General features: G+C 42.5%; 1 protein-coding gene and 2 long non-coding RNA genes across 3 annotated transcripts in view; all 3 read left to right on the forward strand.

Moving 5' to 3' along the window:
* The first annotated feature begins 1,462 nt into the window (after window positions 1–1,462).
* The window catches only part of LOC135940192 (protein Wnt-5a-like), a 128,715-nt gene continuing 105,181 nt past the window's right edge, over window positions 1,463–24,996 (forward strand). The window contains exon 1 of the mRNA XM_065484988.1: window positions 1,463–1,489. Within this exon, the coding sequence (XP_065341060.1) occupies window positions 1,478–1,489 (12 nt within the window). The 5' untranslated portion in view covers window positions 1,463–1,477. The remainder of the gene's footprint in view (window positions 1,490–24,996) is intronic.
* LOC135939831 (uncharacterized) lies at window positions 4,264–4,675 on the forward strand. The gene is made up of 3 exons (XR_010574783.1): window positions 4,264–4,389; window positions 4,437–4,507; window positions 4,570–4,675. It is a non-coding gene; the product is annotated as an uncharacterized LOC135939831 (long non-coding RNA).
* On the forward strand, window positions 4,771–6,074 carry LOC135939830 (uncharacterized). Its single transcript, XR_010574782.1, has 5 exons — window positions 4,771–4,895; window positions 4,952–5,153; window positions 5,210–5,483; window positions 5,537–5,942; window positions 5,994–6,074. It is a non-coding gene; the product is annotated as an uncharacterized LOC135939830 (long non-coding RNA).

Consider the following 24,996-nt stretch of genomic DNA (forward strand, 5'->3'; position numbering starts at 1 on the left):
ATAAAAAAATTAAAATAAATTATTCTCTTTTCGAATAATTACGTGTCTGATTTAATCTTAAGCCAATGAACTAAACAACGTTATATGCCTAATGGAAAAGCTAATTCCATGCCCACACAAGACAAGCGCGCTTTTCAGATACAGTGACATCTTCATCCAATTATATTTTTATACAAAAAATAGTTTAGCGAGTTTATCATGAAAGTAAAACTAATTAATCATTGCTTGTAACTAATCGTCTACGGGCCTTAAACGCAATACCTCCGCAGAGAAAATCTTTGGGTGACGATTAGCAGTGGAGTGTCTTTTGTCGCTGACAAAGTACATAAATAGTCTTTTGTTCGAAATTTCACCAATTAAAAGTTGCACTCTTTACGGAACAAAGACGCCTTTGAGGAGCTGAACAAAAGCTCAAGTTTGGCAAGGAGAAACGAAAGACGTTTGCTGTGGATTGATAAGACCCAAACTCTTGCTTTTACCCTGTTTAATCAGTCCATCACCAACAATTTGGCAACTTAAAACTAATTGAAGAGCTTTTGTTTTTGAACGTATCAATAGAGAAACTGTGGGATTGAAGTCTACAGAATGAAGAATCAAATTTGCATTTTAACTGAATAAATGTAAGATAATTATGCAGTATTTAAACTAGGTGAGTCAGCTGTTTTACAACCCCGAAAAATCAAATCTGAGGTCAATTTTACGTTTAATTTGTTTCCTTCAACTCCACATGACGCATCTGAAGCTTTTGGAGCACTTCAGGCTGAATTTTTCCAAGTTACCAACTAACTCAAAATATGACTGTTATTAAATGAAATATTTTTAGTTATAAAATCGATCAAATTTTCAACATCACGCATCATTAAAAACTAATTAGCTTTTTCTAAAGGAATTGTTTTAGTCTGGTCTACATTCGTTGAACTCGATTCAAAATTAGCAATTAATTGTAACTGGATCCTCAATCAAATATTTGCGAATAGTTAATTGGTTTCATGGAGCTAATGTTTAATTGCTTTGATTTTCATTAAAAGCTTTTGTCAGTATACAAATTAACAGTCGGCATTTCAGCAATTTGCAATAGGGAGAAAATGAATTTGCAGAGTAATTCAGCTTGTTCTAGCGCGAGTGTGAGGGAAAGGCGTCGAAATGAAGGCGGACGAGAGAGAAAGAATGGACGGGTTGAAGTGGAGGCGCTCTTGGCCGCGCTGATTGGTTCATTAGGGCGCGCTCCTGGAGTCGTGGTCTGCAAGATGCTGCTGCTGCTCAAAACCCGCAATCACCAGTGTCCTCGCGCACTTTGCATGTGCCAGTCGAACTTTGCACCGGTCCTACGTCGTGTGTTGCAACGAGTTTGAGGCATAACTGCACACGTCTCAAGAGCAACACTCTCTCGAGGTGCTCACCACAGAGCACAGAGCAGAGCTACTCGCACCAGCACAATAGAGAGCCAGACAAAGAACCACGACTACATTCTTTCAAAATGCCTTCAAAGGTAGGGAATTTTTCATCAAACATTTTCTTGCGAAATAGAACTTGCTTTGATACTTGGCTCATTTTCGAAACAAAAAATGCAAAAGTTAATGATTTCTCTAAATTTGATGGGGATGAGGTTTAGGAAAATAATGCTCCAAGAATTTACTTGATAGATAAAAACCTATTTAAAAAAAATCTGCTGTAATGATGAATTTTACATAAGCTATGTTGGAATTAAGCTAAACTCTCATTCTTGATTTAGGGAAACTAGCACCCATTTTAAACTTTTAATTCAAAGCCCAGAAAGCCGCGCATCTTTAGAAACACAAATATTTGTTCAAATTTCACATTTCCTTAACGAGTTGTAGCGGCCTATATTTATAGTTACTCCGTGTTTGCAAGCATTATAATTTATTCAAATTCACTTGTAGAAAAGCCATAAAAAAGCTACAAACTTTGGGTACACAGCGCAAGAAGCGGCAAGCAACCTGTTTATCCAGGTGCGTCTGAAATGATGCCAAAACTAACTTTTACGGCTTTTTTATTTCTTATTCTCGTTTGTGAATAGAGAAATGCATCTTCCTCATTGCAGTGCAGACACAAAGCGATTATTATATATAGACCCGCTTCTCGAAAAGCTATAAATTTGCGTCCGGCGCGCGATGAAGGTGTGTGCGATCGAGCGACACTCCAGACTGAAAATGTATATATATTCACAGGAGCGGCGGAGACCAAGTTATTTTATCATCATGCGGGCGAAAACTTTTTGCTCATGTTCTTGTCATTACAAAGCGTTGGAGGAGAGTTTTTGTGCAAAAAGAGCAGCAACAAGCGTAATTAATGGAGTGGCAACTTCTCCTTTCAGTTTCTTATCCAAACACGAGTGGAAAACCTCTTTTGAAATGTCATCGCACAAAAATTTCAACTTGCCGAGAGCTGAAAATTTTATCCTCGCTCTCTCGAATGAGGAGGCAGAGTCTCCTCTGATGAGTGGTTTGTTTATATTTGACGACGACACACGCCTTCCTTATTTTATGTTCATTTGTGAGAGAGTATAAAACTTTATCGCGCGTCTTGTGGGAGGGCAAGCTTCAAATGGATATTGTCCATTCAGCCGTTAGCTTCAATCATTACTTAATTACCGCCAGTCATGCCGAGTTTAACGGATTTGCTCGCACGCACAAAAAATTAATTTTGACAGACTTCAGAAATAGAAATGTCGTAATTAGCTTTTGATTCACAAGAAAATTTTGACTCGTGGTGTGGATTTATAAAATTGTCACTGTCATAGTGTAGCGAAAAACACGATATTTTTTCGGATTAATAAGTGAGCAGAGTCATTGAGATGTTTTTTCGTTTAAATCCCCACTTGTTCAACAATTATTACAGCTTATCAAGAAGTGGACATGGATGAACGGTTCGAATTTACGATGAAGAATCGAATGTGCATTTGGTGGTGGGCTAAAACGACATTATTGCCGGTATTCCCACGCCTCGTCTGAGTGCGAAGCGGTAACAATATACTCTAATGTGCGCAAAGTGAACAATTGTGTTGGCATCGGCCATTAAGGCGAAGAATGCAGCTCTCTGATCGATTGCAGATGTCACCTGAGCGAGCAGACAAAGTAAAATTGCAGCTTAATCGCGCTCGAGCGCATTTCAATTAACCGCGCACGAGACATGCAGTTTTATTGTCGCTTCTTGAGAGGAGCTGGGTGGTTTCGAATTGGACACGGCGAATAAATATATTGCTAATAAGCCGTTTTGCCGGGAATTCGATACAGCACAAGCCTACACCTTGTGAAACAACGTAATTATTTCCACTCTGTGGACGCAGCTTACAAGCGTTTTAAATCGAACCCGCTCTCGTGTATGTGTTAGTGCGTTTTAATATGATACCCAGCGCACGATTCAACGAGAATTTTAAAAATTAAAATATGACACTCTATTATATTGAGACGCGGGGAATGCTATGTAAGCTATACTCCATATGCCAATAACGTTTTAATTTCCAAAAAGGTTTCTCAGTATGAATATTGATCTTGTGGTTTTAGTATAATTTCACGGTCCAGAATATATTCAATATCGTTAAGAGCGTCGTTGTTGGCCTGGACTTTTCCGAAAATGCAATATAATATTGATTCATCCTTCACAAAAGAGACACACGCTGAGACCATTTTTGAGCTGTCTAATTGCAATAGTGTGTTGGGATAAAGCAGCAGCAATTTACTTCTTCAAATTGCTATTGACTTTGACCTGGTGTGCTGGCAATTAGAGGCAATACAATAATGACAAATGTAGAGCATGTCTCTCGTCAGTGGCACAAATTTCAGTATCGTTAGTAGGCGCAATGAAGCCGAAGCAGCCTGTGCTCAGGCACAATGGTCCCTTGTTCGTCAACATCAGACAAGTTCTGTAAGATTTCCAAGCCTTCAATATTTTAAAACTGAATATTTTATTTTTCAGCGTTGGCGAAGGAGCGATTGCGCCCAGTGGTATAAAGAGGGGCTTTGTGAGAAAAAGCGCCTCTGTTTCAAACATCGATAGCTATTTTTCCAAAAATAATCTGACTCTGTTTGATAAGAGCGGGATTAATTCTGAGGGAGCTGAACCAACTGAAAAGCCAATAAGGTCCTCTGGTCCAACAATTTTGGAGAGGATACGTAAATTTTGCTCCGATTCTTCTTTGCACGTTGTTAAGTACATCCCTGACAGGGATCGGCATACCATTGAAAGGCAATAATTGTGTATAATTGATGAAATAATAATTCAAAATTCGATTCGAACAGATTATTCTGGAGTTTCATGTTCACGCTAAGTGTTTGTGTATCAGTAGTGCCCATTCAGCAAGCCTGGAGCAGGTACAGAGATGATTCATTGTCGGTTGTAATGCAACAAAGTGAAGATCCAGTTTGGAGTGTATGTATAGCGTTAAATTAAGAACGAAGCGAGTAACTGCTTTTTAGATTCCCTTTCCAGAGATTGTAATTTGTAATGAAGCCCCTGTGCGTGCGGATGTCACGAAAAACATGAAGAAGTATATTTGGGAATCATTTTCGCGCCTTTCGTTTATACTTACGACTGTTAAAAATATTACAGCGATGCAGAGACGTTTAAAAACTTTTCATTGTTCTGCACGAAATATCCACCGCCAGAGGGTTCTAGTTTCATGAAAGAAGGAGACATGATTGATTTTGTTAAGAAGGTGTGAATTTTATTTAAATTTTGGAATAATCTAATTTTTTCACCTTTTAGTTCCTCATCCCTTTAAATGAGTTTGCAATTTCTGATTTTGCTTTCTCACAAACAGACAAGATGGAGACGGTAAACATCTCGACAAAAAGATTGACACCCAGATTTTCAAATTTTGGACTTTGCTACTCGTTTAACGCACTGCCACATGGTCAGTTTTTCAAAGACGAGAGGTTTAATAATTAATTTACACTTCATATATACGATTCTTAAATGTATTTTGATCAAGCTCCTTAGTTTTCGAAGACAGAGAAGATGCAACAAAGCACTATTGGGGTTTGGATAGTGGATACACCAATTCGTGGTTTGACGAAATGCCTGTACCAAAGCGAGCCTTGGGATCAGGCTACAGGTACTCGTATGGAATACTGCTAAAGAGAAAGAAAAATCTCGCTTTTCCCAACTGCGCTCATCCAAATGCCGGATTCAAGGTCACATAAAGAAAGGAATTAAAATGAGAAGGAAATTAATGCAAAATATTGAGCAGATAGCTGTGGAAAATCCGGCAGACGCCTTTTCAAAGGAGGACGACTTCATGCGGGTTTCGATGGGGCGGGGAACAAATTTCTTGATCACTCCAAAGCTCGTCACCACCGACAATGCAGTGCGGAGCAGTATGGATCCAATGGTTCGAGAATGCTATTTTCAGGACGAGATATCGCTTTGCCACTACAAACATTACACTCGAAAAAACTGCCAGTCGGAGTGTTTATCGAATCTTACTATGACGGCTTGCAATTGCGTCGAGTTTTACATGCCGCGTAAGCTTATATTGAAAGGACGAAATATCATTTTAAATTAATGTATTTTACAGGGACGAACGATACTGATATTTGCTTAGGATCAGTAGATAGGCTCTGCGCTAAAGACGTTGCCAGTAAAATTTGAATTTATTGTTTTAGTTGTTAATCATCTGGAAATTTGATTAATTCAGGGAAATTTGACGAGGACGTAGTAAAAAAGGCTTTGGATGGCGAAAACGTAAATGGAAAGTGGGGTCCGTGTGGTTGTTTGCCGTCTTGCACTCATTTGGCATACACTTATGATGTGTTCAATACCGACCTCATGTCCGCTGAGTAAGCTTTATTTAATCGTTTATATGGATATTGGTTAAAATATCTCTTCCAGCGAAAATGCTGCATTTCTAACGTTTTATTTTAAGGAAAATAGCTTTTTTCCTTTGACGAGAATCCAGCAATTTGACTTTCTAACATTTATCAGTGAGTTTGGATTATTCCAATCATTGCTATTTTATCTTTAATAATTTATAGGTACTTGTGGAGGACTTCTCGGACTCTTTCTTGGATTTAGTCTTCTGAGTTTAGTTGAAATTATATTCTACTTGATTTTCATACCTCTAATTAGTTTGGCTAAAATGATTGCGAGTAGAAATTAATTACCAATAGGACATACCATTTGATGAGTTTGAATGTTTTGAATGATAAATTTGCTCAACGGGCTGGGACTCGCTACTTGCTGGTTTGCACCTTTCCAGCAGCATGCGCGTGATTTGGCTTCACGGGGCGAATGTCTAGCGTTTCAATGCAGTCCTAGGTGCGGAGGCAAGTGGCCTTTCAGTGGGCTGGGTCCCTTTGCGGCCTGGTGCGCCAGTGTTACCCGTTCGCGGTGTTATTGGCACCCGGAATTCAGCATTCGTGCTAGTGCAGTGCGCGCCCCTCCCGGTCCTCGGACAGGGATAAAAAGAGCAAAAACCTTGCTTTCAATCGATTTCTATTGATATTGTTTGCTCTCTGGGTTCCATTTTGTGTTAATTGGTGCAAAAATTACGGAAAGCAGGATTATTTTGGTGGTGTCAAGATAAGCCGACGAAATTCCCACCTTCGATTAATCTTAATTTAAGGAGGGACCAAATAAATTTTTGACGAATTTTGAAATGCAAAAAAATTGAGTTGTTGCAATTTATAGGTTAAGGTGTGCATTGAACTCCTCTCATTAAACCCGATCGAATGAACACCAAATTTGAGGTCATTGATCAAGGTCAAGGGTTATTTTCGTAAATTTTCGGGTGGTTTTTGGATTTTGAACACCATAGCGCCATACTTTCAAATCCAAAATGCCCTTTTAAAATGGTCTCGAGGTGCGTGTGAACTTGTGTGAATACTTGAAGGAGTTCTTCAGTTCCGTTTTCAAGAAATTTAATTTTGAATTTTTGCAAATGTTGTGAACGCAAAAAATCTCGGGTTCTATTAAGTGTCAGAAATGCAAAAACTGCCCACCGTTCGACTTCTCCTCATTTTTGAATGGGTAAGACGCATTGCTGGGCCACACTTATCAAGAATCTTCCTTCCTTCCGCTTTACGCTCAGGTGGTTCGTTTGCTACTTTTCTTTGGTTGGAAATTTTGACTGCTCTGTAGAAATTTAATTTATCACGATAGCATTATAATTCCAAATAAATGTTACCATAAATAAAAATAACAAAAAATTAACAATGATAAACTTAATTTAAATTGCGTTTAAATCATTCTCCCGTGATCTGTGATATTTCAGTAATGCGATTTATAACAAAACCGACCCTGAATGGGTTCAGCGATTGCCGGAGAGATGGCCTCCGAGTGTTGGTGCTAGCATTGAGGGGAACTCGTTTTACGGAGCTCTCGGCAGCGGCAGTAGAGAGGGAATGAGAAAAAACTGAGTGAGCGCACGAAAGGGGTTAAATGAAACAACGACTTCTCCTCCAGGTTCTGGCAATGCGGTTTGTGTCGAAGATATCGCGTCACTGTTTCAGTTATTTGACAGAGAGCGGCCAAGTCGGCGACGCATCGCGCCGCCGCGTTTCCCAACGAAACGGCAAAAGGCTCGTCGTGATATCTCAAAGATAACACTATGGTCGCATCTTGAGTGATGTGAGAAGCCGCACGGAAATTCGCCTCCTGCGCTTTTTTGTGCGAGTGAAACTGCGAGACGGCGTTTGAATTTAATGCTAGAATGAACACTGCGCTGGCCCCAAATTCGTGTATACGACGCTTTAGAACGCAAGGTGCTCCCCGAAGCAGCAGCCAAAGCAGGACAGGTGTTTTTTGCTGAGTAAAATCAGTTGGCTGTGCTGCGGGAAGCCGGCGAAACCGCATTTTTTACAACGAGCCTTCCCTTTCCTTTTATTCGTTGCGAATCTGCACCGCAATTGCGTGATCAATGCCGCCGCCAAGTTCATTGATATTTGGCAATGCTCTACCTGCTCTCAATATATTTATTGAATTTACAGTTTTGCACCTCTACGTCGCAAAGCAGGTGCTCAAAACGAGGGACAAACCAGTAGAGTTACTGTACAGCTTTACAGGCCAATAATTTAAGTGGACTGATACAGGGCGACAATTGAAAATTATTTGAATTGTTGGATGCATTAAGAAGCAGACCGATAAATAATTTGTTCTAATCAAAAAAGGACCTTGCTACAATAAAAAATCATTTTTTTTTTTCAAAAATTTTCCAAAATTTCCAGCGCTAGACCACATTTTCTTGGCAGACTTCGATTTCTCTCGTAGAGATCTGTCCAAGAGCGTTTGAAACCTTTTAGGGAAACTCTTTGTTACGAAATAAAATAGGATTTCAAGTAAGGAGACAGTCCTCGCCAGTTAAAAAGCTTGCTAGCTTTGCAAACACTTTTCTAAAAAAAATTAGGTCCATTTTGGCTTCAACTAAATCCTAAGGGATGAGTTCATGCATTGGGAAGAAGCATTTTCCAGACTTTTGCAGTATAAGGCCTCTTTAATTGTGAGGAAAAATTCCTTTAATTGCTTTGATTTTGACAGTAGGCAGACAATTCTTGATTAGCATGCAAACATCTGAGCTGATTAAAAAATTAAACTGTATCACAGCTAATTTGTAGCTTTTTTCTAATTAATAGATAGTAAAAATAAAGAGGATTGAACACAAATTTCTTCCTATGGGATTATTAGTCATTGAAAAATCAATTATTTCTTTAATGAATAGCAAATTTGAAACCGAGGGGAACAAACCGCACCCCCGTTCTCCGAGTGCACCACATTGACCAGAATTACGTGCTTGACTGAAAACACCGAAGTTTGTGTACTCTCAAACAGGCACATAGAAGTACACGTTCGTATTATTATAGTAGTGCGCTGCAGTCTGTTTTTATCACCGAAGGGAAGGGCGCTTGCTGCTGATGTCGGTGCTCATTATCTATGCTCGCTATTCGCCCGCAGGCACGCCTAGGCCGAGGGGACTCTTGCTCGGATCCGCTGTTTTCCCGAGCCAATTTTTTCCCACAGGTAACTTAAATGCTTGCAAAGCATTTTTTTCGCCGCCGAAACTCTTCCCTCGAGTATCCCACTTGGCGCGCTCGCGCTCCTGGGTTGCGAATCGCACTCTCTGCACCCTGGTGCAGCAGCATAATTTTTAATGCCGAGAGTCCCCTAGCTTTTGCTGCACGAGTTTTATGTGTATGCCCATCGAGTTATGCTGCAAACCATGCTCTGCTGACTGTGTGTGAGTGTGTGTGTGTATGTGTGCCCACCAGCCAGTGCTGCATTTTGAGCATGTGAAAGGGGAGGCTTCAGTGTGTGCATATATGTATACGCGTGTGTACAGAGCTCTTTCGCGTACTATATATGAAAAGCGCTCATACCACCGGGGAAGTGAAACAGCTGTGATCTCTTTACTTCAAATATTGTTTTAAATGCAGGGAAAAGCTAAAAATATCCCAGGTTGCTGTTTAAATTTGTGAGAAGAGTTTGAATGCTAATTGAGCACTGTCTCCCTATTGTAAAATCACGATTTATTTCACAATTAATGAGTTTTTCCTCAAAATTTGCACACCGTTGATTAGATCGCAACGAGACGGATCGAAATCAAGCGAAAAAATCATTTAATTTTTCTAGGAAATTGGCAAAATCCGAAATTTAATTGTTCCTTGGGCCTGATTTAAAAGATAAACTGTTTGCTAAATGTCACAAACAATCCAAACAATGCAAAATGTTATAATTTAAAATATTGGTGTTAATTTTACAGGTTTTTACTCAATCTGGCTTCAAAATGTAAATTATCAACGCTGGAGTAACCCAAAAATTGTACATTTTTCCATATCGTTTTAATAAAAAGTAAAATCCAGACCCCCTTGAACCTAAATGTTTTATTAAAATTGTTCCCTTAAAACTTAAGGAGGGACTATCTTGAAATTTTAGCTCACAGTGGAAAACAATTTGCACAGGGTCTGTAAATGATAACCTACATTTTGAACTTAGTTTGTTTTGCAGGCAATAATAAATACTATCTTATCTAACTCGGCCACAACCTAGAAAAATCCAGTGTTCTCTATTTTATTGAACTTCATCATGTTTCGTCAGCCCTGAATCAAACTTTTTGATGTTGCTACACTCTGACACTGCCCCCTGCACTTTACATATTCACATCGGAGGCCTGCTTTTTAAGCTATATATGCGCCACCGAGTTTTAAACCTCCCAACCACCCTGCTTTCGATATTACAGACTAGGAACCGGCAGCAGAATTAAAGCCTCGCTCGCCGCGCACTACAAATACCAGCTCTCTCTCGCTCGCTCTCTGTGTATGTGTTTCCTATGTGCACACATGGTGATGGCGTGTGCACATTCGGTTACATTGGGCAGTCACCAGCAGCGGCAGCAGCAGTGCCAGCAGTTCCAATATAATAATGAATTGCAATGGAAATTAAAACGGCCTATCGATATTCGGATTTTCGAGGCGGAGAGAGTGCCCAGGCAAACCACCGCCGCTGCTCTCTCTCTCTCTCTCTCTCTGTGTCCAGCCTCCAGCCGGCAGCAGAGTTCGTGCCTATTGCCTGCTCAAAACAATTTATTGCACACACAACAGCTAAAATGGATAAATGCTCAATTGGCGAAATTGATATTTTGCGCGAGGCAAACGAAATAACCATTGAGGTGCGTGTTTCGTGTATTTTGGCGCACACATCTAAAAACAAATTTAGCATCGACCCCAAATATTTGTGTTTTTTTACTTTGCAAAATTAAATTAAAATATCTCCTAAGACTAAGAAACCCTCTTTTTGCTTTTCATGCCTGCAACAAAAAACTCGAACGAAATTTTTAATCAAGCTACGCAGTATATGAGAAAAATCGCGAAGCGAAAATCCACCCCTGTGGACATGCACCCACCGACTGTAGAAAATCTCTCTCTCCCTTTCACTATCAGCAGTGAGGGTGTGCGGACCTTTTGAACTATGCGCGACTGAGAGGGTGCGTGAGGAGGGGGTGGGCGTGAATGCGCACATGCACGCACACGGCACATTTCTCCGTTTGATACGCCACGTCAGGGGTGGGTGGGTGGTTGGTCGGGCGGCCAGCCGACCCGACCGGCTGCCCTCTGGCGACCACCGTGCATGTCTTTCACCGACCGGGGGTGGCGGGAACAGGTGCTAAAAACCGCATTCCTAGGTGCACTCTACGGCTTCGTGCCGCTCGCCGCGTTGAAACAAAAGAGGCGACTCGCGTATCAAATGATAATCTCGTATTATGGCACCGCCGGCCGGTCGGCCTGCCACCCGGCCGCTCCTGCACGCAGGCAGGGATAAAAATACTCCATTTCCACCTGCTTTGCCTCGAAATGGAAATTCGGCAGCACGCAACTCTGTCTGGAGTGAGGAGAATGCAGTCTGTCCGTAGCAATGCTTCAACATTTGATTAAATTTATTTGAAAATGTATTCAAAAGGGGCTAAAATCTTGCAGGCATATTTTGAAGAATAAATTTTGAAAATGTCTTTATCCTCGATTCAGTACCATCCCTAAATTTTGTTTAAAGGGTATTGACACTTGAGGCCAAAATTAAATTAAGTAGCGCTGTAAATGTTTTTTAAAAGCGACTGCAAAGTTAGCATGCATATCAAATGGTGAGGACTGTCTCCTTACTTGAAATCCTATTTAATTTCCCAAAAAAGAGTTTCCCTATAAGGTTTCGTACGTTGTTGGAGAGATCTCGACGAGAGGAATCGAAATCTGCCAAGAAAATGTGGCCAAGCGCTGGAAAATTTGCAAAAATTTGAAACATTTGAATTTTTACTGTTGCAAAGTCCCTCTTTTGATTGGGACAAATTATTTATCGATCCGCTGCTAATTGCAACCAACAATTAAAATACTTTTTGATATTCGCCCTGCATCAATCCACCTTAAGTTTTAAAATTTAATTGCCAATTTGCGGCTCCCCTTTTTTTGTACAAATCAGAGGAAAGCTCTGAATGCGACTTAAATCTGCTTCAGGATTGGCAAAAGAAGTTTACGTTAGAGAACAGCACGAAAGGGGTGTTTATTGTCAGAAGTTAGCCTCGCGCGCAGAAGACAATGTGTTGACATACAAACGGCTTCAATGTTGGTCTTAAGTCATCCTAGTGACTGTTCAAATAAACCTGTCCTTCCACCGCGTGATAAATCATAAGAAAATTGAAGTAAAAACAGGCTGCAAATACCCAGACACCCGCGCGTATATTTTTCGTAACAAAAACGCTGAGTTCGAAAGTGAAACGTCCTTTTCTTATTTGTGCCGTGGGAAAGCGTCCTCTTAGAATGCACTGTCACATTTTTTCCATCCGCCATAAATCATCAGTGATGCTCTTCGCCGGGCATGGCTCGAAAAGTGCATTTATTTCATGTGAAAATGTGTTTTGCTCGTGGCAGCGCAGCAGCTTTTTTCGCGCCGGCTAAATGGGCCGCACGTCCTTCCTTCGGAGAGGATCGGGAAGCGGCGCATCATCGAACATCAGCACGTTTTGGACGAGTGTAATAATTTTGCACGGGTCATATAGAGCCGTAATAAGCATTTAACCTGATAAAAAGGGCATAAATCTGGTATTTAACCTCGGCTGCCAGCCAGCATGCAGATAAACATCTCTTCGCTGGCCGGCCGGCGCGCTGATGGAGCCGAAATCCATTACCAACTTGCCGCCCGCCCGCCCGCCGAGTTCCAGCAGCATCCCACTGGGCCTGCCATTTTTCCAAAAAACAATAACAACCCTTTTGCAATGAAAATCAACGATGCATCAATTTCGGCGTTAGCGTTTCGCTGACTCGTTCATCTAGCTGCTGGCTCAGTTGGCTGGCTGGCTTTTCGCGCCGTGTGCGGCGGGCGCAGAATGGGGAGTGAAAAATTTTAAATTATTAAACCGACACAGCAGCAGCAGCCTGCTTTGATAAATGTCATGACACTTTGATGGCTTTTTAATAACAGAATCCACCCAGAGCTCACGCGCGGCAGACTCAATTTTCAATTATTTTTCGAATTTCACGGAAAACGCAATTTGCTAATTGATATTTGCGTCTCGTCGGAAAAAGTGACTAATTTCAACAGCAATATGCGAATTTAATTGAAACATTACGATTTCATGAGAATTACTAGTTAATTTCATGCACACTTTTGTTTGATTTCTGTGCCTTGTGGGATTTCCCCCCTCAAATCGAATTTCAGTGTTCCATGAGGCTCAAAAACTAAATTAAATGCACTGCACTCTATACTCCCGGTTCCAGCAGGGCTGGAATTTAAATTTTTGTTGCTGAGGGTCACTTTCTGTCAGGTGGCGAAACGTAAACACCTGTTATTTTTAATCGAAGAACTAATAAAATCATCACCAGCCAAAATCAAGATGGCAAGTGCCACAGTGACAGGCCCGCCAAAGTAATGGATTTTATGTAAACCGACCTTTAAAAGTATATGTCGGTAAAACATAAATTTCAGTGCTATACTTTGAAGATTTGCAATTCATTATTTCTATTTGGGTTGATAAAATACAAGTGTTCCCCTACTTAAAAGTGTCGACCATATTTTTATTGAGGAGCTTCTCACCACCGGAGTGGAGGAGAGTCGAATATCCTTCGAAAAAAAACTCTGTTGCCAAGGCATGTGAAGGTTTCTCTTCCAGCTGCATTTGATCCAAGCAGGGGGTGTTGAGAAAAAATATAAAGGTTATATAACGCGAAGGGGAGGGAATTTTCCCTTCTGACTGGCATTCCTGCACACAAAAACCATATGACGGACTCGAACTCAATACCTGCTGTTGCGTGTTCTTTTTCATAGTGCTGCTGATGCTGCTTGGTCACAAGATTTCCATTGTAGAAAAAAATACGCCCTCAGCCCCAGCAAGCGAGGGATTTGCAGCGCACGTCCTTAATTTTTTTTATTCACTAGAAAGATCAGGGAAAATCTCTATTCTCATTCCCTCTGTCTGCACTCGCACGGCAGGCCAGCTGGGTCAGAGGGTATGATTCTGTGTTGTCATTCTTTTGTGCGTGAGAGAAGAAATTGAAGCGTTTTGGGGAACGAAGCAATTCTCACACGATTTCACGCGAAAATGACAAAATTTATTCGACCCGCTTTGTCCTGGTTATTTACATATATGCAATGAGCTGCTGAGGAGACGATGACGACGACAACGCTGGCACTTATGAATTTTAATCAAGTTTCAAGTGCTCGAAAAAAGGAGAGAATGAGCCCGAGTTATTGTTAATAATGCGGCCTTGTTATATTTACAAGTGTCATTGTATTAATTCAATACGCAGCCGAGAGCGAGAGAGAGCTATATCATCCTCGCGAGCTCAAGTTCCATCACGAGCGGCTCTTGATGAATTAAGTTAATTAATTCACCCTCGACATGCAGGAAACGCACGCGTATTCCCCAGCTGAAATGGCAATATTCCTTATAAGCGAGCCTTTAAACCTAAAAATTTCATCTTTGGTGGAATTTAAAGTAAACCTGTCCTTTTTTAACATCTAAAAATTCATTTAGGATTGCGATAAGCAGTGGAATGATTCAATTTCAGACTGGTTTGCCAAGCTAAAACTTTTAGAGTTGTGTAAAACAGGGAAAGACAATGACAGCAAATTCGGTTGTAATAAAAACGTTGTTATCGCAGAGAAATGCAAAGCGTGCGTGCCTAATTTACATTTTATTTGATGGCATCGCGAGATTGCTCCGGCTAAGTACGCAGAACAAGACTGGTGTTTTTTACGATTGCACGTCCGTCCGTGGAAAATAAGACCGAAGTGGCGGCCGGGCAAAACATGAGAACTTGGGCCAATTTGCACCATAATAGCAGTTGAGCTCGTTTGCAATAATTAAGCAGGCCATTTATTCAAATTAGCCGGCGCGACTTGCAAGGTAAATTAATCCTGGGAGGCCCGCTGGTGTGCGGTGGTGCCGCCGGTGCCGCGAAAAGAAGAAAAATTGCACGCAGGAAGCGGAAATTCCGGAGAAGGCTGTCGCATAAAATTATTTTGCGCGCGCGCTCGTGCGCCGGCCTTTTCGGCCGCCGCGCCACCGGAAGTCCCATATTTTCAGGCGCCTGTAACTTATAACAATGAAGCATTGTCGCCGCGGCGAGGTGTTTATGCGCGCTGCTTGCATCAGGATATTTCGTATGATGCTTTTTATTTCTTTCCTTTTTATACCGCTCGCACAAAGGGAAAGCTGCGGCGACATGTCGGCTGTGCCAGGATAAATCACCGACAGATTTCTGCAGGAAGGACGCCACCGCTTATTAGAAAATTCGTCAGGTGTCTTCTCTGATGAGACTTGGCGATTGCGTTTTATGCCTTTTCCAGGAGGTAGCACGTTGGGAATAAATTTCGGTTTCCAACGCAGCAGCAACAACCCAGCTTCACCGTTATTTTTCAAACTACGGAGGCTGTACTTTAGTCAGAGGTCTCAGCCGCGAGATTTAAGGCAGCGGCGGGCGGGACCGGCTTAGCCGAATTTTTTAACGCGGCGGCGGCTGTCCATTTTCATCAGCGGCTGACAATATTTTAAAAGTGCAGCTTGATAGTGCTTAACGCCCCGAACACACACACACATTTATTTCTCCTGCACTTCTTAATTTTTGACCCTTTTTCACCGGCAACTAGCGTGACTGTGGCGCGCAGCTTAGCCAGATTCACAGCGGATGGCGGCCGCTCACGTGACCCAAAATTTGCCGGCTATGGCGTGGCGCAGTAAATAACTGATTTTTATAGAAACAACAAATTTCTTATGTGTGTGTGGGCCTCATTTTGGGGCGGATTACGGCAAGAATTTTTTTTTAAAAATAATGCTCGATACTGGGCGATATATTGCTAGTTCCCTATCCTTATACACGGCGCGATATCAATATATCACCCAGTATCGCCCGTTTTAAAAAAAAACTAGCGTGCCGTCGTCAGAAACTATGTATGATGTTGTTTTGTGGGACAAGGGCTATTATTGAATTAATTGTTTGGCCTTGTCAAAGGCCAGGCCCTGAAAAGAGCCGATTTAGGGAAGGGAGGGAACCTTCAATCGGACCGTGAAGGTTTGGCTCGGGGACGCGCTGCCCGCGGAGCAAAATCCAGCACGTGGATCAAAATCCGCTGGCTGGCAAACGCATAATGAAGCTCCTCCAGAACATAGTCCTGGTCCACAGCATCCAGGCCGGAACAGATCCGCGGCAAATACAACTCGCGAACCCTGTGCCGCCGCGTGTAACGCGCCAGACCAGCGATCATGAGATGTACGCCGCGAATGTGACCGTCTGGATCGTGGTGGAGCTTCTGCGTCGAGCGTGGCTTCGAAACGCAGAGCAGCATATCGGTGTGGTCGGGCATTCGTTCAACCGCCACGTAGCCAAGATGCGCACGCGGATGTTTGCGCCGCAACGCGTCCGGACACCAGCCTGTCAGCTGCCTTGTGAGCAGCGCCAGGCCAGCACCCATGGCGAAGTCGGCGCCCACAGCCTGGGCCTTGACACCGCGACATTTGAACAAATCTCCCTTCGACACCTTAATGCTGCACCTACTGTTCGAAGGCCGCTTTATGCCGTTTCGCCTGATGCGATCCACGTCCCTCAAGTACTTTTGGTACTCTCCTGACGGAAAACGCTCCTGGCGAGACATGGAAAAAGCGGGCAACGCAAAAGTGAAATGAACTAAGAAAAACCACGAGAGAGGTGTGAGCAGGGGGTACGTCGATTTACGACCACGGTGCATTCCTCTCAGCCAGGGCTTTTATAACTTTAGAGCAGGTGGAGGTGGAGCCATAACTGATCTGCCCGCCCTCTGTGTAAAGGAATTCACAACTCAAGACCCGCGCCCGCGCGCCGCGCGCGAACCCAATAAAACATTCTGTTTTTCCCCTGCATGCACTTTTAAGTTTATTCCCTTTTTCATATTTCCCCGGTGGCTGGCGCAGCTTAGCCTGATTCACGGTGGCTGGCGGCTGCCCACGTGATCATTAATTTGGCGGCTGGTGCGGCACGGCAACGAAAGAGTGTTTTCGTCCAGGAGACGCTTGTTTTGTGTTTGTAAGATAGAAAGTAAAAACAGACAAACTGTGAGTTACAAAGAACCGAATTAGACGCGCACACCTAGTTGTTTGTCTAAACAGCACAATAACAGCCCGTTGGCTCGCATTGTTAAGGCATAGTAAATGGTAAAGTTTAAATCCTTCAAATACTTCATTTCAACCTTTTAACTGCAATAAACAAGAATGAAACAAATCTGCTTTCGTTTCGATCGATTGAATGGTGACCATCTTCAAATTACAATATATATAGCTCTGCAATCAATTCCTGAGAGTTGAATCACGTCAGGCAGCCTAATCACAACTCGGTCGACAATTCACATGCTGAAAATCAGCGAAAACGCATATAAAAACCCTAACTTCGATTGGTTTTTGTGTGAGCAAGATCGCAGAATTTAGCTCGTTGAATCGAATTTACAACCGAGTGATGAGTGATTCGTCTTCGAAACCTATTTAAAGGGGCGGATTACAGCACTATTTTTTAGCTTGACCTTGAAACACTGTACAATGCGTTGCCATTTTCTTTCAAGGTTGCGTTGCCGTAATCCACCTCAAACCCTCGCAGGCACGGTCAGAAATGGAATTCCAGAGTACATTGGATTGGAAGATTCAGTCCACAAACTGAGATTGTACACTGTCAAAGGACAGGTTAGGAGTTGGAAATATGGTTAGGAAAACTTAACTGATTCCATCATAAATTGAGAAAGGCTGATCATTTAAAATTGATTAATTGAGGCGCTCGTATTTGCCTAACTGTACATTTTGCCTATAAAACGCAGCGGATCGAGACGCGTCATCGTAAACCTTCATCAGCAAACACGCACATCTTGCACAAATACGAATGCACGTTGCTGGTGTGAGGCAAAGCGGAGATGGAGACCCACATCAGTCGCCGCTGCACTGGAGGAGTGTGTTACAAAATATTACCTTGGCTTAATCATCATTTAAGCGCGAGATAATGCCGCACATGCACGCATGTATGCAATATTATTCTATTCAAGCATAAAGAAATATGATTTAGTGCAAGATGCGGCGAGATTTCCCCACACAACCCGGCCGCGCCGGCAGCAGAATTCGTTGTGCTCAATTCCGTATCACAGAGTGTGCATGTCGTATTATTGTTTATTCGCCTGCTGTTCCAGCTGCAACTGTTCCAGCATGTTTATTTTCATTCCAACTCAGTTTGAATCATAAATTTGCGCGCGCGCTGTTTTCTCTCTCTCTCGAGCCCGCCAGCAGCGCGAATATGTTGGTCGTCATCATCGCATGGTACAATACCTTTTTCCAAGTTTGCACTTCTGAAATAAACAGCCCCGAGAAAATGGAAAATAAATAAAGTTTTCTGCTCGGCAACCAATTCAATCTCGAGACTTTGTGCGTTTGTTTTTGTTTGTTCCCACTTGTTTCTTTTGCTCTTGGCTTCATGCAGTTCTGCACTATGCTGATGAAGATTTCCTTTTGATATTCACTTTTGATATTTATAACAATAATTAAAAAAAATTGAGGCCTGGTTAATTGATTTTATTGAGTGTTCACCAGCAGGGTAATTTGATTCTCTCTCTCTCTCTCTCTCTCTCTCTCTATCTCTCTCTCTCTCCCCCATTGCTGACCGAACCGTAAATTTTGTCACTCAACTTTAAGTGCTGTAAACTAGATCCTCAACCGCTCACTTAAGGATGTTGTTAAAATGGCACGAAATTACTTTTGTGCAGAAACCATAAAACGGGAGGCCGGACACGTCCCTTTTTCTCTGCGGCGCGCTTTATTTGAAACGAAACGATCCCAATGCCCCCGCTAATAATGATTACAGGTCGTAAAATTTATCCGGCTGCATTTATTATCGCATCTCCCAGTTGTCATACACAAATCATAACAAAGGGATGGGACTTATTCGCGCACACGTGAGCCCTCTCTCCGCGCGCGCGGCGTCTGACTTTGGCAAACACGCGCAGAGAGAGAGAGAGCCGGCCGGCCGGCCAGCCGGGGCGAACGGAACGAACCAGCCAGCGATGGCAATTACATTTTATACCGCCGCTAATCCCTTGATGGCACTTTGAGGATTATGCATCAGCGCAAATGCATGTGCGTATACCCCACACACGGGCGAACGAACGTTTCCACTATTTTCCGGCCCCCGGCTGTATCTTGCCCGGTCCATCCGCACCGATTTCGCCCAATCGAACGGCCGGCGCGGTAAATCTCACTTTTTGAAGTCAGCTCATCTGAGCCGAAACGGCCGCGTTGGCTGATGCGTGTGCTCTGGCGAGAGGGTTAAGCCCGTGTGCCATGGTGATGAGATGGTCGTAATCCGATTAAATTGCTGGGAAAGCTGCCGAGTTGTAACAAAATATTTTGGTTTCCTCTGTCCTGCGCTCAGCAGTTATGATATATGAATTTTTGTAAATATGTATCATCTACTTTCTCCTGTTTCCGAACACGACTACACGATGGCCAACAGGTCCAATGATTTTTGTTTGTTTTTCTGGGGCCAGACCAATAGCGTTGTGTATTGTCGGTCTGTGCTCTCTTAAAATACAGCCAACAGTTATAGGAATTGTTTAATCCAGCAAGAAGTTCATTGAGTTAATTGTTTGTCAAATTAAATTTAGGACGAAGGAACAGCTGAATATCAGATTTTTATAAATTTCTCGAATAATCAACGATTTTTTGTTTGTTTGATTTCAATCTCTCTCGTCGCGATCTATCCAATGGTGGAGGAATTTTGAGAAAATACCCCCCAAACTGTGAAATAAATCGTTATTTTACAGTAAGGAGACAATTTTATAAATTAATGCTCTTCGCATGATTAGCAAACAAAAAATTGGCCATGCTCTAAAAGTTTTAAAGTACTGTCCAGGACCACCCTCTGCAGTCTGTACCCCCTGCATCGTACATATTGTGCCCTCAAAACTTTTTCTAATCTTCACGATACAGTGCGCGCACATTTTCAAAAGTCCGCGGGCGAAATTTCCAGCCAGCCCAGCATGATTAATTTGCGAAGCCACAGTTTTCGTAGAAGTCGGCCGACGGGGTGTTTGTTTCCCACCCCCAACCACCCACTCAGCCGCACACACGTGCATCGGCGGAGTGCACGTTGCATACGCACCCAGGGGGAGAAACGCCGCGCCTCGCTCGCTCGCATTATGGCACTTGCATCCCCCAAGGCGAGTCTTTTTCATTTCCTACTTGCCGGCACCCCCTGCCGGCACAACTAGCTAGGGGTGTGTACAGTACGGCGCATAAAATAAAATGCGAGGGCAGAGCAAGCACACATGATGCACACACACGCGAGGGAAGGAAATTTCTGCACTGGCTGCTGCTGCTGCTGCCGCGGCACGGGTGCGTGAATGCACTCGACGTGCGATTTATGCAGAAAGGCGTGCCAATGAGTGCGTTCATGGCCATTACGGACGCGCCATGAAAGGGAGACGAGGCACATGAAAGGGAAACAAGTGTTCACGATCGCTCGGAAAATTGAAAATTCATTATTTCGCGAAGAGAAGGCGCGGGTGAGGTCTTTGTGCTCGCTGATGAAAGGATGGTTGGATATTTTGCAATTTCGGGGAGAACACGTTGTTGAATTTTTCTTTCGAAATAAATCAGAAGGAATGATGGAGATTCAAGCGAGTTATATGAATCACCAAATTGCAGTAAAACTCGTGGACTCGACGATTAGAAGCATAGAAAGCAATCACGGAGAGGAAAGATCGAAACTCACTCTTCGCTTTTTATTTGTGCGCCTCTGCAAACTGTAAATCTCAACTTCTATTCATTTGTTTTCATTTCAAACTCGAAGATTCAACGCCGTGATAAGAAATAACAAATGGAAGCGCCGGTCGTCGGTCTTGCTGGAAATATTGGAGCTCAAGCTCTGAAGAGAGAGAAAAAGAGAGTCGGCAGCGAGAATATATAAGAACAGCAGTGAACGCAGTCGGCTGGCGCCTGGACCGGCTCTCTCTCTCTCTCTCTCTCTCTCTCTCTCTCTCTCTCGCTCTCTCTGCTAGAGAGCATGAGCGTATAGTGGTTCCCAGCATAGCGAGGAATAATGCTCGGCAGCAGGGCTGTTATACGGCGTCCTTTTTACGAGCCCTTTGCTGTTCCAAAGTGCACACTAAAATTCCAAATATGTCATAGAGCAGGCGAGTGACATTAATGGCCTCTTACGACCTCTTCCTTCCATCCGTGCGCGCGCGCGCGGACCGCACGTACTCGTAAACTAGTCCTAATTAAATGCGCGTCATTAATTAATTTTAATTAACATTCGTTTTAAACGCCATATCGCGCGCGCGATTGCATGCGACGTGCCATTTTTCCTGCTCGTTCGTCGTTCACGAACATGGGAAACGGTCGGCTGCATTTTTTCTCTCTTACCATTTGTTTCACTCGGCCGTTGCTGTGCTGGTGGCGGCGAAATTCCAAACAGGATGTCACTCATTTTGCATTATCTTATCACGCCATAGACGCACACTCGCGCTCGCTCATAACAAACCCGAGCCCGGCGCTCTCATGCTCTTGTTATCCGCAGCTGTGTATTATTTTGTGCCGCGCGCGTTTCTTGCGACACAGCCACTTGGAGAGAAACGGCGCTTCCTTTGTTGGCCAAATTAAATTACTGATAATTGATAATATGCGGAATTCTGACAAATAAAAAAAATCATGATGATATTTTCGGCGAATTTTGAGATGAAAATACTTCAGTTCGTGCTATTTAAAATTTTAGGTGTGCGTTGAACGCTTCTTATCAGGCCCGATCGAATGAATGCAAAACTTGAGGTCATCGGTCAAGACCATAGGGTAATTTTTGGTAATTTTCGGGTGTTTTTGAGACTTTGTAAAAAATCAGAAATTCCCCTAAAAAGTGAGCTCAGGGTACGTGTGAACTTGTGTGAAAATTTCAGTATGTTTTTCACCTTCGTTTTCAAGAAATTTAAATTTGAATTTCGAAAAACACATTTTCTGAATTTTTGCCAATGTTGTGATTGCCAAATCTCGGGTTCTAAGCGTGCAAAATGCAAAAACTGCACACCGTCCGACTTGGCTTTATTTCCTCTGGTGAGGTGAATGGTTTTTGGGGTGATCAACCCTCACCCCTCATCCCCTGCTGGCCATAAAATCATCCCCCGAGTCGAAAAGTGAATATTTTAAATTAAGGCCAATTTTTTTCTCATATTTCGTCGCAAAACGCTTTATTTGTTGATTTGAGGCTGCGAAGAACCTGTTTACCGATTAATCAATCGAAACAAGAAGAGAAACCTTTGTTGCGGCCAAAAGCCACAGAAGTCCTTCGCAAGAAGTAGTTTGAAATAGTTTGGTTGGCAGCAAAGAGAGTCTCGTTTTGCGCCAAATAGAGTGGCTAGAAATCGAAATTCGGGCGAAAAAAGGGCCGTTAATTCCAAGTATGCAAGTAGTGCGGCGGCTGCTGGTTTTGGTGGCCGATTTTGAAAGGCAGCTGAGCGAGCTGTATAGTTGGCGTCAGAGGCGCGGAATTCACCCACGACTTCCTTCTTTGGCTCCCTTGCCAGGCAGCGAGCCGCGCGGCGTGCAGCACACAGAACTGTTTCCTCCTATTCTGTGTGTGTGTGCGGCGTGCAACCAAGCGAGGGACCCACTCCTCCGCCGCGCTCAGCCAGTACCTCCGTGCCTCTGGTACGACAAAACATTGCGAAATGTCACCGTGCACCGACCATTATTATTATTCAGTTCCGCGCACAATGCCTTGCGGATTGCCGGTTTGTGAATTTTTATTGCCACCACGAAAACACGCGCACTGCCTGAGAATTAGCTTTGCGGTGCTATCACAAGATTGGACCTGAATTTCTGATGTATAAATTTTAATAATTGATCCGCTTTCAAAGCCTTAAAGAAAATTGGTAAATAATCCTTTGATTTAAATTGAGGGAAAAGATATCGATACAGGGGGGCAATTGAAAATTATTTCGCAGTTGATCAATAAAAAAAATTTTTCTACAATATACAATAACCAAAAAAGGATATTGCTCTAAATTTTCAAATTTCCTCCAAAATTTCCAGCACTTTTGACCACATTTTCTTGACAGATCAATTCCTCTCGTCGAGATTTGTCCAACAGCGTTTTAGGCAAACTCTTTGATGTGAAATAAAACAGGATTTCAAGTAAGGAAAGAGTAGCTTTGCAGCCACTTTTCTAAATAATTTGCAGTGTTAGTTTGCTCAAATTTGGCTTCAACTGAATCCTAAGAGATGAGTTCATGTATTGGCAACAAGCATTTTCAGGCTTTTGCCTTTAAGTTCTAATAATCGTCTACATTTTAAAAAACAAGCATAAAAACACTTCTCTCTTTCTCTTTATTTATTGATCAAAATGGTTAACCCTCTAAAATTAACAAACACAACTGCTTGGAGACCCACACGCTCTTTTACAACTAAATTTAATATTTAAAAAGCTCACCATTTCAAATTAAATTAAATGTTTGTATTACAAGACCAATTTTATTAACAAATTACACAATTTAGAAAACTGTGGCATTAAAATTGTACCTTACGTTCTCCTCCAAGGATTGCTTTATTCAATTTTGCACGCAAGCTTTTTCTGCATAATTTAATAGTGGACCGACGTGATTGCGGCGTGCGACCCTATGATAACAGAGGTACCATTATACGCGCGAAACACGGGCCTTTCGGAACAATGCAGCGGCTTGTCTATTCATGATGTGCAGCGAATTTCAGAACAACAAATTCAGCACGCGCGCGTACGCCGGCGAATAAATGTGTGTGCACACGGGTCAGTATAATTATTATTTCACCGCTGGCAGGTATGCTGCTGCTGCTGCTATTTCTGAACCAAAGTTCACCTTGCCCGGCTGATTATGATGAATTATGCAACGCGCCGCGCACGGAGAGAGAGGGGGTTGCGGCAAATATGCATGCGGGGCACACGGGTGTAGCGACCCAAGGACGGCATTGGCGAAAATGCAGCGCGTGCAGCATAAATTTTGCCCTCGCGCGCGCCTCGATGATGGATGGCTGCCACGAGAGCGACATTATATCCCCGATAATTCCAGACTTTTGATGCATATTATGCACCGCGGGCCGGCAGCACGGGGAGACAGACACTCGTGATTTAGGGATGAGAATTTTAGACTGCTGGCTATATTTTTTCTAAGCTTTTAATCGTTATGGACTAGCAAATCTAGTGAGAGAAGTCTAAACGAAAGAAATCCAAAGAAAAAAGCATGCACTTACCCTTTTTGCATTCGGAAATTTTACTCATGATTACGTTTTTTTATTTGCTCAAGTTTAAAGGGGTTTTTAAATGCAAGACCTTTTAAAAAACAGTCAGAACTGTCCTCATTTTGGATGTAAAATTTAAAATTAAAATTAATTTCAATATTCCAGAGATATGAATATTTTTTTTAAATCATTCGCACGTGGAAAAAATTACATCTTGTTCGTTTTAGTGGTTAATGTAAGAAGTTTAAAGAAGCCCAATCATCAAGTAAGGTTCAGGTATGATTAAAAAAGGGTTTAAATCATTCTCAACATTAAACGAAATCACCCTTATATATCGGAAATAAGGACGGGAAATTTTACTAGAGTAAAAATTAACAATATTGACAGTAAACATTAAACCATTTAAATTGCTCCAAAAAATAACAGCCGGAGTAATTGAACTGGGTTTACAAACAAAGTTAAATTGAGCATAAACTGTATTTTTAAATCGATTTTGAAGTTCTGGGCCATTGTCTTAAAATCTCCAAAAATCGCTAAAATTGTAAAATCGAACATTTTTTCACTTCTGTTATGATCTCATTCAAAAGCTGGTGATTCAGGCTCCGGATGTTTTTAAACAAAGAGCTGACATGCGCTTGGAAATTTGAAGTTTTAGTTTTAAAAAAGACAACAATATAGGAGGGGTATTTTCAATAAAATTCTTGATTACTGGCAGGGCCAGCGGCACATCACCTCCGCATGCAGCTGGCAAAACTCGAATCCGAGCCCATCAAGAGGGAGTACATTTATTCGGGCGT

This window comes from Cloeon dipterum, chromosome 3 (assembly GCF_949628265.1).
Source record: "Cloeon dipterum chromosome 3, ieCloDipt1.1, whole genome shotgun sequence".
Taxonomy (NCBI): domain Eukaryota; kingdom Metazoa; phylum Arthropoda; class Insecta; order Ephemeroptera; family Baetidae; genus Cloeon; species Cloeon dipterum.